The 16705-nt window shown below is 44.3% G+C and overlaps 1 protein-coding gene across 1 annotated transcript; it reads left to right on the top strand.

Moving 5' to 3' along the window:
* Positions 1 to 1261: 1261 nt before the first annotated feature.
* On the top strand, positions 1262 to 9553 carry Ccl25 (C-C motif chemokine ligand 25). The gene is made up of 6 exons (XM_076923725.1): positions 1262 to 1354; positions 1482 to 1604; positions 4122 to 4239; positions 4331 to 4449; positions 7874 to 7970; positions 8939 to 9553. The coding sequence occupies exons 2-6, from the start codon at positions 1532 to 1534 to the stop codon at positions 8970 to 8972; spliced, it is 441 nt and encodes a 146-aa protein (XP_076779840.1). The 5' UTR covers positions 1262 to 1354; positions 1482 to 1531; the 3' UTR covers positions 8973 to 9553.
* Positions 9554 to 16705: the final 7152 nt, after the last annotated feature.

Raw genomic sequence — 16705 nt, 5'->3', positions numbered from 1 at the left:
TCCCCGCCTCATCTAGCCCCATCTTCCTCAACAGTTTGCTCCCATCCCCCAGTGGGTCAAGTTAACCAAAGGAAAGAAGAAATGCTTTCAAAATGAATCTTGTTTCCTTCTTGCAGACAGCAGACGCCGTTACCTGGTTCCTGGCTTCACATTTCAAACCAGAACATTGCTTTCTTTCCAGTGTTGTGGTTGAAAACAGTTTTGTTAGAATGACTCTCATCATAATATTGGAAAAAATTTCTGTGTCGCTTACTGCCCCACTGAAAGTGTACCTTTCCAGACGTGGAGATTGCTGGAGGTGTCTGATGCTAAACTTGATGACCTCAATTTGATTCCCGAGCTCCCCTGACTCTCCAAAGTTGCCCCCAGATCACTGTGGTTCTCATGCCCCCAACCCTCAGACAAATAAAAATTTAAATGTGTGCCAGCAACTGCAATTTTATTCAGCCATTAAAAATGACATTATGTTCCAGCACTTGGGAGACAGAGGCAATAGGATCTCTGTGAGTTCAAGAGAAGCCTGGTCTAAAGTGAGTCCAGGACAGTCAGGGCTCTGTTACACAGAGGAAGTCTGTCTCAAAAAAACCAAAACAGAAAAAGAAGAAGAAGAAGAAGAAGAAGGAGAAGGAGAAGGAGAAGGAGAAGGAGAAGGAGAAGGAGAAGGAGAAGGAGAAGGAGAAGGAGAAGGAGAAGGAGAAGGAGAAGAAGAAAGAAAGAAATTAGGAAATTCACAAAAATGTGTTAAGGCCAGGGCAGAGCAAGAGGGCAAGAAAAGGCAGGCTGGCTCCTTGGCTCAGTGGGTAAAGGTACCTGCCACCAAGCCAGATAACCTTTGTTCCATTCCCAAGACCCACAAAGTGGAAGGAAAGAAGAGATTGCTGTCCTCTGACCTCACAGATAGGCCATGGTTTCTGTGAGTGCCCCATTCCCGTGTACAAAATTATAAAAAATTAGAAATAATAAAAAATTTAAAGCTTGTTAACTATAAAAGGATCCACGAGAGGATGGAAAAAGCTTTTAAGGGAGAGGGCTGGGGATAGTATTGGGCCTCATATAATAAGGTACTGGGAGGGGATGCTGATTGAGAGGCCTGGTTACATAGAGTGCCTCAAGGTTCATGAGGCATGTAACCTGGAGAGACAGATGTAAACTAGGACTTGGTCTATCTGCTGGAGAGGGAAGTCCCATGTCTCACAGAGCTGGTAGAGAGGAGGAGAAGGGGGGAGGGAAAGAAGAGAGAGGGCAGGTCACTGCAGGGTGGGGCACTGACTATAAAGAGTGAAGCCAGTTCATTGATCCCATAGGCAGTACACCCTACAAGCAGAAACCTGCTCTCAGGACCAGAAAGACACTGGTGAGTCCTCCTCTGACTAGAGCAGAGGCTAGAGCAAGTCCTTTGCCATCTGCCTCTCTTTCAGAGAGTTCTGGGGTCTGGCTTGAGATACTGATGTCCTCCATTCCACTCCCTTCCACTTTTATAGGTGGCCCCATTAAACCTTCAGGTACCCGGAGACGAGATCTATCCTTCACCATGAAACTGTGGCTTTTTGCATGCCTGGTTGCCTGCTTTGTTGGGGCCTGGGTGCCGGTCATTCATACCCAAGGTATTGTCCTTAGCTATACCTACCTTGCCCTGGTTTTGGGATATTGCTTTCTCTTCTCACTTATCCTTCTCCACTTGTTAAATCTCTTTGTATCCTTCATCCTTTGAATTCTTCAGTGGCTCTTGGGAGGTTGGTCATAGAAAGAATTCCTGTCATGACTGGAACTGGATGGGTAGAGATGAAGTGTTCCCAGATGCTTACTCCAAGATCCCTCATTTTCATTCTGAAGTGCTTCCTTTACAAGACTCAAGAGGCTTAGGGGCTGCAGGAACCAGAGGGTGGATTCCAATTGAGGAGAAATGCACTTACAGCTGGAGTGCACTTTGATGCCCTTCTCCTGCCTAGTTAGGGATGTGAGGTTAAGCTCAGAACCCTGAAGACTCTCCAGATTGGATTCCTTGCCTTTCCTCCCTCTGTCATCTAGGCAAGGGGCTGAGATTATTCTGTGTGGAACTCAGTTTCCAAATCTGCTAAACAGGAATGAAAATTTAAGGATCCAATGAACTGCAAAATACTCCCAGCTGCAAAACTATTCCCAGTCAGGGAACCATTTTGTCCTCTTGGAGAACAGGTACTGGAGGATTCAGTTAACCAAGGCCAGTTCTCAGCATGTAGCATCCCCCAGAGTCTTGCCACTGGGTGCTTCATCTCTGAAATACACATGGAGTTGCAGCAGGTGTCAAGGCAAGCTCCCAGGCCAGGTTGAGGACCAGGATCCCAGCCCTTGCCTTGCCTGCTCTTCTGCCAGGTCTTACACCTTCAAGCTTCCAGTATAACTGTAGAAAGACCAGGCTTGGCTTTTTCTTTCTTTCTTTTTTTTTTTTTCCCATTCTGCTATCAGAGCCACGCCCAGCCTCTGCCCTTTGATCCTGGGAGAAAAGTGGCCCCCAGTGTTGGAAAACACCTGCCAAGGATCCCTGGTGCCCCATTTCTTCTTATATGACACCACTGCCCCTTGTCCTCAAGAGCTAAGGTGGAGCCATGGCAAGGAGAATGAACTCTGTCCCTGAACCACTGGACTCTACTTGACCTCAGATTGATGAACCCACTGTCTTATCAACATTTTTTTTTCCATTTGCTTCTCTCCTCAGAACTTTCTGGAATCATCTCCTCCTTGGGCACCCCCACCAGCTCCAGTACATCTTCTTTTTGTGTAGATAACATTCTTTTTTTTTTTTTTTTTTTTTTTTTTTTTTTTTTGCATTCCCCATGAGGTTGAAAAACTCCTGAGGCATCATTAGGTCTAATTCATGTCTGTGTTGTATGGCTCTTTGATACCAAGAAAAACTCTTTAAGCTTTTGTTAGGCCACCAAGCTTCAGTATAGCTGTTAAATCTCCCTGTGAGTCCAGGACAGCCAGGGCTCTGTTACACAGAGAAAGTCTGTCAAAGAAGAAAAGAAAAAGAAAGAAAGAAATTTTGGGATGTTGCTTTCTCTTCTCACTTGTCCTTCTTCACTTGTTAAATCTCTCTGTATCCTGTTTCCTTTGAATTCTTCAGTGGCTCTTGGGAGGTTGGTCATAGAAAGAATTCCTGGCATGACTGGAGCTGGATGGGTAGAGATGAAGTGTCCCCAGATACTAACTCCAAGATCCCTCATTTTCATTCTGACCATATTCTTTGTATGTACCTAGAATAATAGAAAAGCAGACTGGAAAAAAAAAATAAACTAGTTTTAGCTTTAGAACTGGCTGGGGTCATGTTATAGTATTGTCTAATTGTCATTTTCTTTTTCAATCCTCCCTCCCTCCCTGAAGACCCTGTTGACTGGCTGGGCTGGCTTGGTCTTCTACCCATCCACCCATGTTTGGATTCTAGCTGTCTTGATCTTGGGTGGGTCTGTGCACTCATTACAGCTGCAATGGCCTCCTCTTGCCCAGCAACTATTCTTTCCCTGAAGACATCCACTTCTGCTGAATCTTACGATTTTTCTACCCCGACTCTTCTGAGAAAATCCTTGAGCCTTGTGGCTAGAAAGTATAATATAGATGTCTCATTTATAGCTGGGAATTCCACAGTCTCTGTTCCTGAAAGTTGATCATTTGTGGGATATCATATCTTGGATAACTGCCATCTACTACAAAAAAAAAAAGCATCTCTGATAAGGGTATAACCTATGAGCTATGCATAAAAATGTAGGGGACACTTTATTGCTATGTTTATTTATTAGAATAATAGTACTAGGTTCTCACTTAGAGCTTATGGCACTGTGTGTGTTATAGTTCTCACGTGCATGTATGCACCTGCATGCATGTGCCACATGTGAATGGAGATAAAAATGTAGGGGACAGTTTATTACATTTATTAGAATAATAGTACTAGGGTCTCACTTAGAGCTTACGACTCTGTGTGTGTGTGTGTTGTAGTTCTCATGTGCATGTGTTCACCTGCATGCATGTGCCACACGTGTACGGAGGTCAGAGGATAGTTTGTGATTCGCTCCTACTATGTGGGTCCTGGGGACTGATCTTAGGTGGCAAGCACCTTCACCCACTGAGCCATCTCACTTGCTCTGTAGGTGCCTTTGAAGACTGCTGCCTGGGTTACCAACCCAGGATCAGATGGAATATTCTCCGGCATGCTAGGAATTATCACCAGCAGGAAGTGAGTGGAAGCTGCAACTTACGTGCTGTGATGTGAGCAGGACCTCCCTTTGCTGGGAGGGTGTCAGGCTGGCCTCAGATCCTCATGTCCTAACTCGGCACCCATCTTTCCACCCCTCTGTAGATTCTACTTCCGCCAGAAAGTAGTGTGTGGGAATCCAGAGGACGTAGATGTGAAGAGGGCTGTGAGGACTTTGTCAGCTAGGAAAAAGCCAGTCCACAGTCCTGGGAAGAGCACCTCAGGTAGGTACGACCACAGCCCAACATCTCAGGAAGTTAAAAAAAAGATTATATATATATATATTATTTCCTGTGCACCAGCAGTTAACCTCCGGTGTCCTCAACAGCTTTCAACTTTTTCTTTCTTTTAGCATTGTGCACTGAATCCAGGCCCTTGGATATTCTGGGCAAGTGTTCTACCACTAAGACACATCTCTAGTCCTTCCATTTTGTCTTTGGTGTGTGTCCTGTATGCAAATGAGCATTCATTTACATGGTGTTTATGATGGTCAAAGGTTTTACTGCTTTCCAGACTTTCCTGCCTTCAGAAAGAGTTTCTCACTGCTGGCCCGTGAGCTCTAGGCTCTGCCTGTCTCCATCTCCAAAAACTAAAATTATAGGCATGTGCAGCCATGCCTTATTAAAAAATTTTCTTGGCCAGGTGGGAGTGACACATGCTTTAATCCCAGCACTCAAGAGGTAGAATCAGGCAGAACTCTGTGAGTTTGAGGCCACCTGGTTTACAGAGTGAGTTCTGGGACAGTTATGGCTATGCAGAGAAACACCGTCTCAAAAAAACCAAAATTTTTCTTCTTTTTTTGAGATTAAAATTATTACATCATTTTCCTTTCCTCCCTCTTAACTCACTTACATGCCCCTCGTTGCCCTCTTTCAAATTCATAACCTCTTTTTTTATTGTTGTGAAATACATAAATTCTTAAATATATAAATAAAACCTTATTAGTCTGCACTTACCTGTGGGTATAAGAACAAATATTTAGAATGTAGTTAGGGATTATGCTGGCTTAGGAGAGTGGTGGTTGTACGTTCTTTTCCAAAAGCCATGACTTCGCTGGTTAGTTGGCTGGGTTTCCAGTACCAGGCATGATTTTGTTTGTTTGTTTTTTTTTTTTCAGAAGTTCTAAATTAAAGAGCTGTTGGTTACCACCGAGATGTGTGTGCCACTACTACACCCTTTGGGTTATCATGCCATGCTAGTCCTTGTTGTGGTTCATAGGTATCAGCCTGACTGGGGCTGCTGGTTGCTTCCCTCCTTTGGAAGCTCACACGGTGCCATGAAACACGCATAGTTTGTACAGGGCCTGAGGGTCACGTTCAGGCCATCAAGCTTGCAGAGCAAGCACTCTTACCTACTGACCTTACCTACTGACCGATTCTCTTCAGGCCTCGCTATCTTGTTTGTTTGTTTGTTTGCTTGCTTTTTTTTTGTTTTTTTTGTTTTTTTGTTTTTTTTTTTTGTTTTTTGTTTTTTCAAGACAGGGTTTCTCTGTATAGTCCTGGCTGTCCTGGAACTCACTCTGTAGACCAGGCTAGCCTCAAACTCAGAAATCCTCCTGCCTCTGCGTCCCAAGTGCCAGGATTAAAGGCGTGTGCCACCACTGCCCCTAGTTTTTAAAAATGTTTTGAGATAATGTAGTCCTGGCTGTCCTGGCACTCATTTTGTAGAGCAGGTTGGCCTTGAACTCAGAGAGATCTGCCCACTCTGCTTCCCAAGTGCTGGAATTCAAGGTGTGTAGCACCACACCTGATTCCGCCTTGTTTCTTGAGACCAGGTCTCTTACTGGGATGTGGGGCTTGCCAATTAGACTCGCTGGTTAGTGAACTCAAGAGACTTGGTTTTCTGCTCCATCAGTGCTGGGATTACAAATTCATACTAACACACCTGGATTTCTACATGGGGGCTAGGGCTGGAACTCAGGGCCTCAGGCTTTTACAACAAGCACTTTACCAACGCTGCTTTCTCTCCCCATTACATCCTTGTTTTAATTAGCGAGCTAAGTTTTTCCCCCCCTGGGGCTAAGAAGATAGCTCACCTGTTAAAGTGGTTAACATTCAAGTTTGGAGCTTGTATCCTAAGACGTCCATGTCAATGTTGGGTGGGCGTGGTGGTTTTCCTATATTTCTAGCCTCAGAGCTTGGAGACATGTGTTTCACATAAGGAGCCAGCAGCTCTGGGTTTGACTCAGAGACTCTGCCTCAGTGAATAAGGTCAAAGAGCAGTAGGGGATAATTTATGACTTCACATGCACTCATGCACATATTCAAATAAACCCACACCTGTGAGAAAAAAAATGCATGCGCACATGTGCACACTGTGTTACAGCTCAGAGGGGAAAGGTATCCTGGCAATTAGGAGCCAAGGATTATCACAGTCACACGACACAACAAACCTCAAACACAAAATTTATTGAAAAAAGACACATGAAGGAGGATGGCTTCCTTTGCTTGGGTGAGAAGCAGCATCAACTGGGCAGGAGACAGGCTTATATAGGGTTTCTAGAAGGGGGAGGCAGAGCTTTCCAGAATGACCTGTGATTGGTAGAAATTTTGTGGTCTGGTCTTGGGGCAAACTCAGGGGTTGGTGAAATTCTGTGGCCTGATCTTGGGGCCAGCTCAAGGATTGATGAGATTCTTTGTTTTATTTTTTTAACCTTTTTAAAAATTTTTAAAAGTATTATTTATTTATTTTATGTGTATGAGTACACTGTAGCTATCTTCAAACACACCAGAAGAGGGCATCGGATCCCGTTAGTGGATGTTTGTGAGCCACATACACCAAAATACAACTTGAGGAACCAATGAGTTCTACTGGGGTTACTTAGAGAAAAAGGGGTGAGGAGGTACCTACAAAGGCAGACATGGCTCATACACACCTTCATCAAAACCCACCGCACCTGGTCCAAGAAAGCTGAAAACCTGGCGTACACTAGACACCTTGCAGGCAGCTAAACACGTTGGAGAATGTCTCTTTCAGGAGGCTTGGCTGCTCTGTGCCTCACTTGCTTAGCTAAATGTGAATGTTCTGAAGCAGTCTTTCCTGGTTATATACCTTTGGGAATAAAGTAGCACAGTGAATCTGATCAGTTTTAGGGTCTTTCTGAAGCTAGTTAATTGTTTACTTCCTGAGCCTAATGAATTTCCTAATGTGTTTCACCTCCCCTCAGCACATCCTGTTGTTTCACCTCCCTGTAAGTTGTATCTTAATAGCTTTGTCTAAGATGGAAGGCTTTAAACTCAGAAGAAACTGCCAGCCACAAAAGGGTCACTATGTAACCCCGGCTGGCTATGAGCTAGCTATGTAGCACAAGCTGGCTCAAACTTTATCACACTGTTTCAGCTCAGCGCTGGGATTACAGATTTATAGCACCATGCCTAGCTGTTAGAATTTTTTTATTAAAACAAATAATCATTTAAAATTTATTTATTTTAATTTTGTGTGTACCACAAGTGACCCTGGTGCTAGTGGAGGCCAGAAGAGGGCATCAGATCTTCAGGAACTCAAGTAACAGATGGCTGTGAGCCACCGTGTGGGTACTAGGTATTCAACCCCAGTCCTCTCTGTAAGAGCAGCAAGTAATCTTACACTGAGCCATCTCTACAATCCCCCTTGGAACACTTACCTCTTTTTCTCTCCACTTCCCAACAGACTCTCAGACTGAAAGGAAGAGGTCAAACCATGTGAAGTTTAAGGTGGTGAACCCCAATAGTACCAGCATAAGGAATGCCACCCTACGTCATTCTAGGTAAGGACTCCTGATCATGGGACCTTTCTCCACTGATTACTTTGCTGACAGGGATTTACCCCTAGGAAAAGGGTCCTTACTCTAGGCTGTGATCATACCCTGAACTTTCTAGGTGACTGTTCATCATTTTTGGGAGCATCAGTAAATCCTAATGTGAAACACCATGGAGATGGACCAAGAGCTGATCAACTATAAGCAAACAGAAAGTGTCTTCTCATACCATATTTGCTCTCTCTCCTTTTCCTTCTCTTCTTCCCCCCCCCCTTTTTTTATCTTCCATTCTTTTCTTTAAAAAAATGTTTACATTGATTGACTCATTGTATGTGTGTGTTTGTAGCTGGTCTTTGCTACTTTTGGGTTCTTCTCCCACCCTTTGTCTCCAGCTTCCAATTTCACCTCCCATCACTAGATAGAGAGAAAGACGACGGATAGAGAGGGGGAGAGAGAAAGAGAGAGAGAGAGAGAGAGAGAGAGAGAGAGAGAGAGAGAGAGAGAGAGAGAGAGAGAGAGATATCTGAATCTAATTTCTTTCCTTTTGTTTCTTATTTGAGCACAACTATTACTAACAAACTGGAACACATTTCCCTAAATGACCAACAAACCTCTAAAATACCTAGGGTTACAGGCACATGCCACTATGCTTGGCTTCAATGTATCACACACACACACACACACACACACACACACACACACACACATTTACTGTGTGTGCATTTGTGTGTGAGTGCATGAGTGCATGCCACTGTGAGCAAGTGGAGGTTAGAGGCCACTTTTGGGTGTTGCTTCTCTCTTCTCACTATATGGGTCCCAATGATCAACCATCTGCCACCATCCATGTGCAGATTACATGATTCCACAGGTTAAGGATACAGCCATATGAAACTGATCCATTGAACACTCAAACTCTCAGACCCCCCAGTTTTCCCATTTGTAGAAGGGGAACAATACTAGCATTGTTTATTTCACAGGATGGTGACGATGTCCAGAAAGACCAACAATTAAATTAATTACTCAGAGTAAGCACCAGCCGAAGGATGGGAGGAGTCCCCTGAAGTGCTGTCTTCTAGGCACGACAACGAACTCATTGAAGCTACAGTTTCCTGTACAAGACGGGACCCACCAACGTCTCAGGATGTATGACTAAAGACCTACTACGCTAAAGACCTACTACGCTAAAGGCCGAACCACTAACTATTGGCTGTTGATAATTGCTGGGAATCATGAACATTGAAGGGAGTCTTTTTTTCCCCAAAGTGTGGCTTGAGTAAATTGCCCATAGTCCAGTATATAATCCCCCTCTTGTGCTCAGGCAAGCAACCCTAATTAAATGCAATGGCCATACATAAAAGAACAAAGGTATGAATGGTTAAGTGGGGGACTTGTTAGGAAGAAGACATTAACAGGAGAGAGAGGAACAAGAGGACAGTGAGTGTGTGAAAATGGTCAAAATGCATACATATGTGAAATGTTCAAAGAATTAAAAAATAAATAATTTAAAAAGCTATTAAAAAGTAATTATTCCCAGTGATGTCTGATGTGATGTAGTATGCCCTCAGGGGCTTAGTACCTATACTTACCTGCAATAAATCATGGTTCCTGGGACTCCCATCACCCTCTTTATTTAGCCATCTTTTGATAAGTCATCATCTGTCAACACTCTGGGAAGCACTGTCCTTATATTTCTTGATTATTCTAGAGGCTGTTATGAAAGCTATGGATGATCTAAGATTGGCGTTGCTCAAGGAGTCTAAAGGTAGGATAATTACATGCTTGAGGCCAGCCTAGGCTACAGTGCAAGTTTGAGGCTAGCCTGGGATACAAAGCAAGACCCTATCTCAACAAACAAACAAACAAACAAACAAGCAAAAACTAAACCCAAACGGGACTGAGGCAATAATGATTTGTGGATAAAGAGTTTGCTATGCACGTGTTAGGATATGAGTGTGCTTGTAATCCCAGAACTCCCGTAGTAAGATGGTGGAAACAGGAGAACCCCTGAAAGCAGCAGTGAACAAGAGACCCTGTTTCAAGCAAAGTGTAAGGTAAAGGTTGACATCTGAGTTTGTCCTGTGATCTCTCTGTGCATCCTGGAGGGAGGCTCCTTAAGGCTTAGAAAGCTAGCATCTCACAAGTATCAGGAAATCCCTAAAATTTAGCAGATGAACAATATCCCTCCCTGCAAAGGTTTTACAAGCAGTAGTTGCAGTGGTTACTGCTGGGAGAAGAGACAGCCAGAATGGCAACTTTTGTGAATAGGCACCCAGACCAGCATGGGCTTTCAGTCATGCAGCTGCCTTTCTGTCATACATGCTCCTGTAAGTAACCCCAGTAAACTTACTGGCTTGTCAAGACCAACTTTGGTGGTGGTGTTACTTTGATCTGTGGTGAGTAAGCATTTGTTCACAACTCCCCAGGAAAAGTGTCACAGAACAGGGATGCACTATCTTCCTGGCACACACATGTGTTTGCCAATCTGGAAACACTTTGAACTTCACAGTTAAATATTTTTATGGCGGTGTTTCCACACAGCATGATTGATTATTAACTTCACTTTCAACCCTTATGCCCTGTTTGGATCTTGAGGAGTAGAACAGAAATCTAATCAATGGCTCATTTTTTCAGCCTTGACACTCTCAGAAAACTCAGTGTCGTGCAGGAAATCCAAGGTCTTTGGAGCTTTGTGTTAGGATTTGGAGCCAGAGACCGGCTGTAAGAGTGAAAGTTGCTGCTAGGGGCCAGGGACATGGTTCATCTAACAGAGTTATTGTTTAGTACTCAGTAAGCCCTGGGTTTCATCTCTAGCTCTGCATAAAGAGGGTTATTCAGCACTGAGGAGGTGAAGATAGGAAGATCAGAAGTTCAAGGTCCTCTTTAACTATACTGTGTAGGAGGAGCTAAGATGGGAGGAGTAAGGAGAGGAAGAGGAGGAGTAAAGGAGAGGAAGAGGAGGAGCTAGGAGAGAATGAAAGACGGGAGATGGAGGCTGATGTTCGATTGTCTGTAGCAGTCAAAGGTAGTTTGGTATGGTAGGTTGGGTATTGGGTTACACCTCTGATTGTAAAGGCACCTTGTTATTGATCATTACTAAATATATAAGCCTTTGGGTAATCTAAGCTTTAGAGTCTCATCTGTACCGAGCCCTTGTGGTTGGCAGGATGTTCTGGTCAATGTCCAACCTTGTAGAGACAGCATGGAAAATTAGCAGAGCCATCTCCCACACTGGCTTCTTGTGGGTGGCAAGGCTGGTGTCTCTAGCTGTCCATTTCTAGCTGCGGTGGGCACGTGGCCTCTGGCCACACAACATGGTGGCTGAGCTCAGCAGAGCTGCTGCAGCTTAGCCAGTTGGCTTAACCAGTGGCCGCTTTTTCAAAATAATTATTACAACAATACTGCTTTTTAAAAAAAGCCTTTTTATTGATTCTTTGTGAATTTCCTATCATGTACCCCAATCCCACTCATCTCTCCATCCCTTTGTATCTGCCCTTGCAACCTCCTCCTCAAAAGAAAGTAACAACAAACAACCAAACAACTTGCTGTGGAAGCTGTAGTGGGTCCCACCCTGTGTCCTACAGTATACCTTTTTATTCACACAACTTTACTTGCAAATGAGCATTGAAACGAGCCATTGGTCTGTTCTGAAGCCTCTAGCTTTTGCTACACTATCAACACTGGATCCACACAGGGACTCTTACCAGGTATCCTGTTGTTGTCATGGAGATCCTGTAGTTTTGGATCTGCAGGACCATTTCTTTTACATGCTCCAGCAGTTCATAGATGGGGTAGATATTGGAGTGGGCCTTCTCATAGCCCTGTATCTGGGCCTGGGTGGTAGCTGCATTAGTCAGCCTGCCAGCTCCCCTGCACCCGTACCACCAAGGTAAGTTCTCCAGCATTGCTCTAGTTAGTTCAGCCAATGTTGCAGCCGACATGGGCCAGAGCTCTCCTGTTCTCATGTCCATCAGGCTGGCTCACCCACACCTTTGCCACCAGGGCCAGCTCTACTGTGCTGTCCAGGTGAGGTACAGGGTCTGCTGTCCTGATTACTATAGCTGGTGAGGGGCCGGCAGGCTCTCCCACTCTCATGACCCCAGGGCCAGCTCTTCTGCCTGCCAAAGGTAGTAAGGGAGGGATTTCTCCTTCACCCATGTCACTCACTGCATGGAAGATGAGATGTGGGACCCCCACTCTCCCAAATGCTACAGCCAGTGAGGGGGTGGGGCCAGCTCTGCATAGCCCTTGATAGCAACCCAGACAGGAACATCCACATGGCCGTTGGTGTTAACATGGTGTTAATATCTACATAGACCTCTGCTGCTGCATATCCATGAACCTCAGAGGCAGCATGGGCCAGGATTTCAACATGGCCTCGTGTGGCATTGTGGCTACTCATACCAAGCTATTCCTCTCCACTCTCACATGTCCAAATCATCCTCTCTTCATAGTGCTCAAACCATTCTGTTTCTTTCTCTCTTGCCTCCTCACCCAATACTTGCACATCATAGTGGCTCATGATGTAGTAGGCCACACGGTGGGTGGGACCTCTGGGTGTCTTCAGATTTTGTCCAACCCAAAGATTCCAAAGGAAACAAATCTTTGGTCAAAGCTAAACACAGCAGAGAAAAACTACAATTCAACCTAGAGTCCTCCAGTCCCATGTTGAATCTCTACCACCGCCAACTAGAGAGATTAGCAGATAAGCCAATGATGAGAAGTGAACACAGCAGGACATGTAAGTCAGTTGTGGGTCTCCATTCTGCGAGTATTGCTTTTTCCTGGGCTAGGCTGCAGCTCTGGGAGTCATTGTGACTCACACAGTGGTCAGTTTTCTTAAAGGAAGAAGGCACTAGTGTTTGCTGTTGATGGACAGTGTAATTTACCATTTCCCAAAGAGCAAAAATAGCAACCACCTTTGGGTTCTCAGTTTTGCTTCACTTCATAGCACACAAGCCGCTCAGCTTCTCGTGTTCCATTTTTCAACCATCTATTTGCTTGCTTCTTTCTCTCCCATCTACTTACTCCACCACCTACTTCCTGCAGCCTCCCCTCTACCCCCTGAAAGCTGGGTGAGGGCTGCATGTTGCAGTTGATGTCTTGGTACTTCTTTGCATACCAGGCCCTGTGGGGTCTGGACCGACTATACATTTTGTTGTTGTTTTGGTTTGGGGGGGAAATGTGTGGGTTTAATCTTTGTTGTTTGGTTGTCTTTTTTGTTGCTGTTGTTGTTGGGATAGAATCCAAGCCTTGTGCACCTTAAAATGATTTTAAATCATCACTTTATCACTGAGCCATTTCCTCATTTCAGATCTACCTTTTTTATCTTGTTGAGAGAGAGTCTCGTATCTCAGGCCTTATGCCCACTATGTAGTTGAGGATGATGTTGAATCTCTGATCCTCTTGCCTCCACCTCCTGAGGGCTGAGATTGTACTTGTGTATTACCATGCTCGGTTTATGCAGTGCAGGGCATGGAACCATTATTCCTACCCCTGATGTGTTTTACCTGTGTGTGTGTTTGTGTATATATGTGTGTACACCATAGGTGTTGCTCTTCAGAACACTATCTGCCTTCTTTTGTTTCTTTTAAAAAATGTATTTTATTAATTCTTTGAGAATTCCATACAAGTATACAATGTATTCCATACAAGTATACAATGTATTCCATACAAGTATACAATGTATTTTGATTGTGTTCACTACGGACTCTTCCCTCCAAACCCTCTGGGCCACCCACCTGAACATACTCTTCTCCTTTCATTTTTTTAAAAATTTATTTCTTGGTTTTCTTTGTTATCAGGAATAACAAAAAAATTTTAAAAAATGTGGCAAAGAATTTTGGCACAGACCTTTAATCTTAGCATTCAGGGGGCAGAGACAGAGAGGCATATCTCTATGAGTGTCTCTATGCAGTCTGGTCTATATATCAAGTTCTAGGCCTTCCAGGGCTGCATAATGAGACTCTGTCTCAAAAACAAACAAACAAACAAACAAACAAACAAGCAAGCAAACCAAACCAAACCAACAGCAAACCACGATTGCTGGTGGCAGTTCCACATGCTTTTAATCCCAAAGAAGGCAGAAGCAGGAGGATATCTTGAGTTTGATGCCAGCCAGTCTCTATATTGAATTCCAGGATAGCAAGGGATACACAGAGAAACCTTGTCTCAAAAAAATTATTAAATTTTAAAAAGTGTGTGTGTGTGTCCTGTAGGAGGTAACATCTACTTCTTTAAGAACACATAGGCAGATTTAACCCCCTAGTACTTTATTGTTTTCTCAAGTTTCAATAGAAAAGTATCCTTAGAATTCTAGCCCAGGCTCTAGGGAATCAACCTGGTAGTCAAGCTGTGGGGGACAAGGCTTCTCATTTTGATTCTCTGAGGGATGAATCTCACACCCACCCTAGAGACTTACTCCCATGTTCTGCCAACACCCTTGGTGAATCACAGTACAGTCTAGAAGTTTAAACCCGAGGAAGACAAGGGACAGTGAATACCAGGGGCCCTTCTGCTGACCCTTGCTGTGAGGTGGAGGGATACACACTGAGATTTCTAGCTGAGTCCAGGAGAGGTTGAGTTTTATTTTTTTTGGGGGGGGGTGTCTCTCAGGCTTACACAGGCTAGGTTCATCTGAGATCATAGTGTAATGTTCCACCTTTCCTGAGTTTTGAGGTTCGACTTGGTCAGCCATTGTCCTCCCCCCCTCCACCAACCCAGCCCCCCAGGATCAGTTCTACCCAATGCCAGAATCTTCACTTTCAGATGGTATGGGAGCTTGGGTACACTGAGGTTTCTCTCCTCTACTGCAGTTTGTAATCAAACTATTAGCCACAAGACTTGGCTTGCTGACCCTGGTTGGACTTGAGCTCCTGCTATACTCACTGCTTCCAGCTGGTATTTCCCTGGTCTTGGTCTCCCACGGCATAGCTGAAGGGTGCTGAGGCCATCCAGATGATCAATCCAGAAGAAGTCTTGATTGTTGCCTCTGACAATAGCATAGCAGATATGGCCTTGCAGACTCTCAAGAACTGGCCACAATTCCAAGATATGTTTGACCTGGCCCAGGTGTGAGATGTACAAGGTCAAGGGTACTTCTGTGTCAAAGGTTGCCAGGTTTACCTAGGGGAAGGGACCAAATGAGCTGTCAGAGACTGTGTAAATAAGAACAGAAGAGGGTAAGGGACTAAGTTCTCAGGTAGGCTTGGTGCTTGGCTTCTTTGTCTATCCACAAGGTCAAGGTCAGCTAAGGATGAGGACATAGCAGCAAAGGCTAACCCTGGTTCTTCGATGAAAACAAACTAACAAACAAACACACACAGATACACACACACAGATACACAGACAGACACACAGATACACACACACACACACACATACACACAGATACACAGACAGACACACAGATACCCACACACACATATACACTCACAGACACACACACAGACACACACAGATACACAGACAGACACACAGATACACACACACAGATACACACACAGACACACACACAGATACACACACAGCTACACACGCACATGCATACACACACACACAGAAACACACACACACACACACACACACACACACACACACACACACACATACACAGACAGATACTCACACATACCAAAAAATAAAACAAATTAAAAAAAGAGCAGTTAGGGGATCAAATGTTTGCCTTGAAGACCCAGCATGCAAGTCAGACAGATAATATCAGGTTCCGGAGCTCTGAGGTGATTCAGAGGCAGTCCAACTGACTGATACTAATAAGCAAGGGCCCCTTTTTTTTTAATTCCCAAAAAAGTATGTTTCCAAAACCTGCCAGAATCTATGGAGACACAGAGAAGGTACCCAGCTAGGATAGAAAGAGAGCAAGGAGAGGCCTCAGAAGGGCCTTCCGCTGGCTTCCAGCATACTTCCTGTATCTGGCTATCTTTGAGAGGATTCTGTGTATAAATGACAAGCCCTTCTTTATTTGAACTCTTCTGAAGTGCCTTCACGGTCCTGGCAGTTGGACAGTACCCTCATTAAGCCAATGGGCCTTAACAGCAGGCCGCCCCAGGCTGGGTGGTGTATCTAATTCTACAAAGGGTTATCTGTGTTTACTTTTTCTCCTCTGTGGGCTCTACTGTGTTTGTTTCACTTCATTTACATGCTTGTGGAGTGATCTGATGTTACATTTCCGAGAAAGCTATTTCAGTCTCTGCCTCTGCTTCAGGGAAATCTCTCTTTTCTGAGGAGCATGGCTCAGACATATGCTCTTACTGACACCTCTTGGAAGCAGTGGGCATTACAGGCAAAAATACTGCAATGCCCTTTCTCCATAGCATGCTGTGTCCATCCCAGGATCCTTGGCAATCAACCATTCCACCCTCACTGAGAACCAAAGGCCAGCAGTACAGCAACAACTAGCAGTAAATGTGGGATACTTTCAACACAAAAAGTTTCTTTTTAAAACAAGGTGAAAAAGTAACAGAAGAAAACAGAAGATAAAGTAATCCATTCATATTCGTTAACTGTATGTTGAAAGTCTCTCAGACCTTACATGCCCTCCCACTCTGGCTTTATTTCCCTCTGCTACATGGGTCATATTTTTCATATGTTATAAAGCATGTCATGTTTTACTTACAGATTTCCTTTTCCCCCATCACAGTGCCTTAAGGGCAGGGGCTTTTTTTTTTTTCTTTTCTTTTCTGTTTACTTACTATACCACAGATTGCTGAGAATCTGCCTAGAAGGAG

The sequence above is a fragment of the Arvicanthis niloticus genome, chromosome 24 (genome assembly GCF_011762505.2).
Source record: "Arvicanthis niloticus isolate mArvNil1 chromosome 24, mArvNil1.pat.X, whole genome shotgun sequence".
Lineage (NCBI taxonomy): Eukaryota > Metazoa > Chordata > Mammalia > Rodentia > Muridae > Arvicanthis > Arvicanthis niloticus.
This window is presented reverse-complemented; position numbering and strand designations above follow the sequence as displayed.

What these genes read in the sequence shown, in the direction of transcription:
- Ccl25 (XM_076923725.1), top strand. Translation starts at nt 1,532, where the DNA reads ATGAAACTGTGGCTTTTTGCATGCCTGGTTGCCTGCTTTGTTGGGGCC. An exon ending in TGCAACTTACGTGCTGTGAT is followed by an intron (nt 4,240 to 4,330) that starts GTGAGCAGGACC and finishes ACCCCTCTGTAG; the next exon opens with ATTCTACTTCCGCCAGAAAG. An exon ending in GCCACCCTACGTCATTCTAG is followed by an intron (nt 7,971 to 8,938) that starts GTAAGGACTCCT and finishes TTTATTTCACAG; the next exon opens with GATGGTGACGATGTCCAGAA.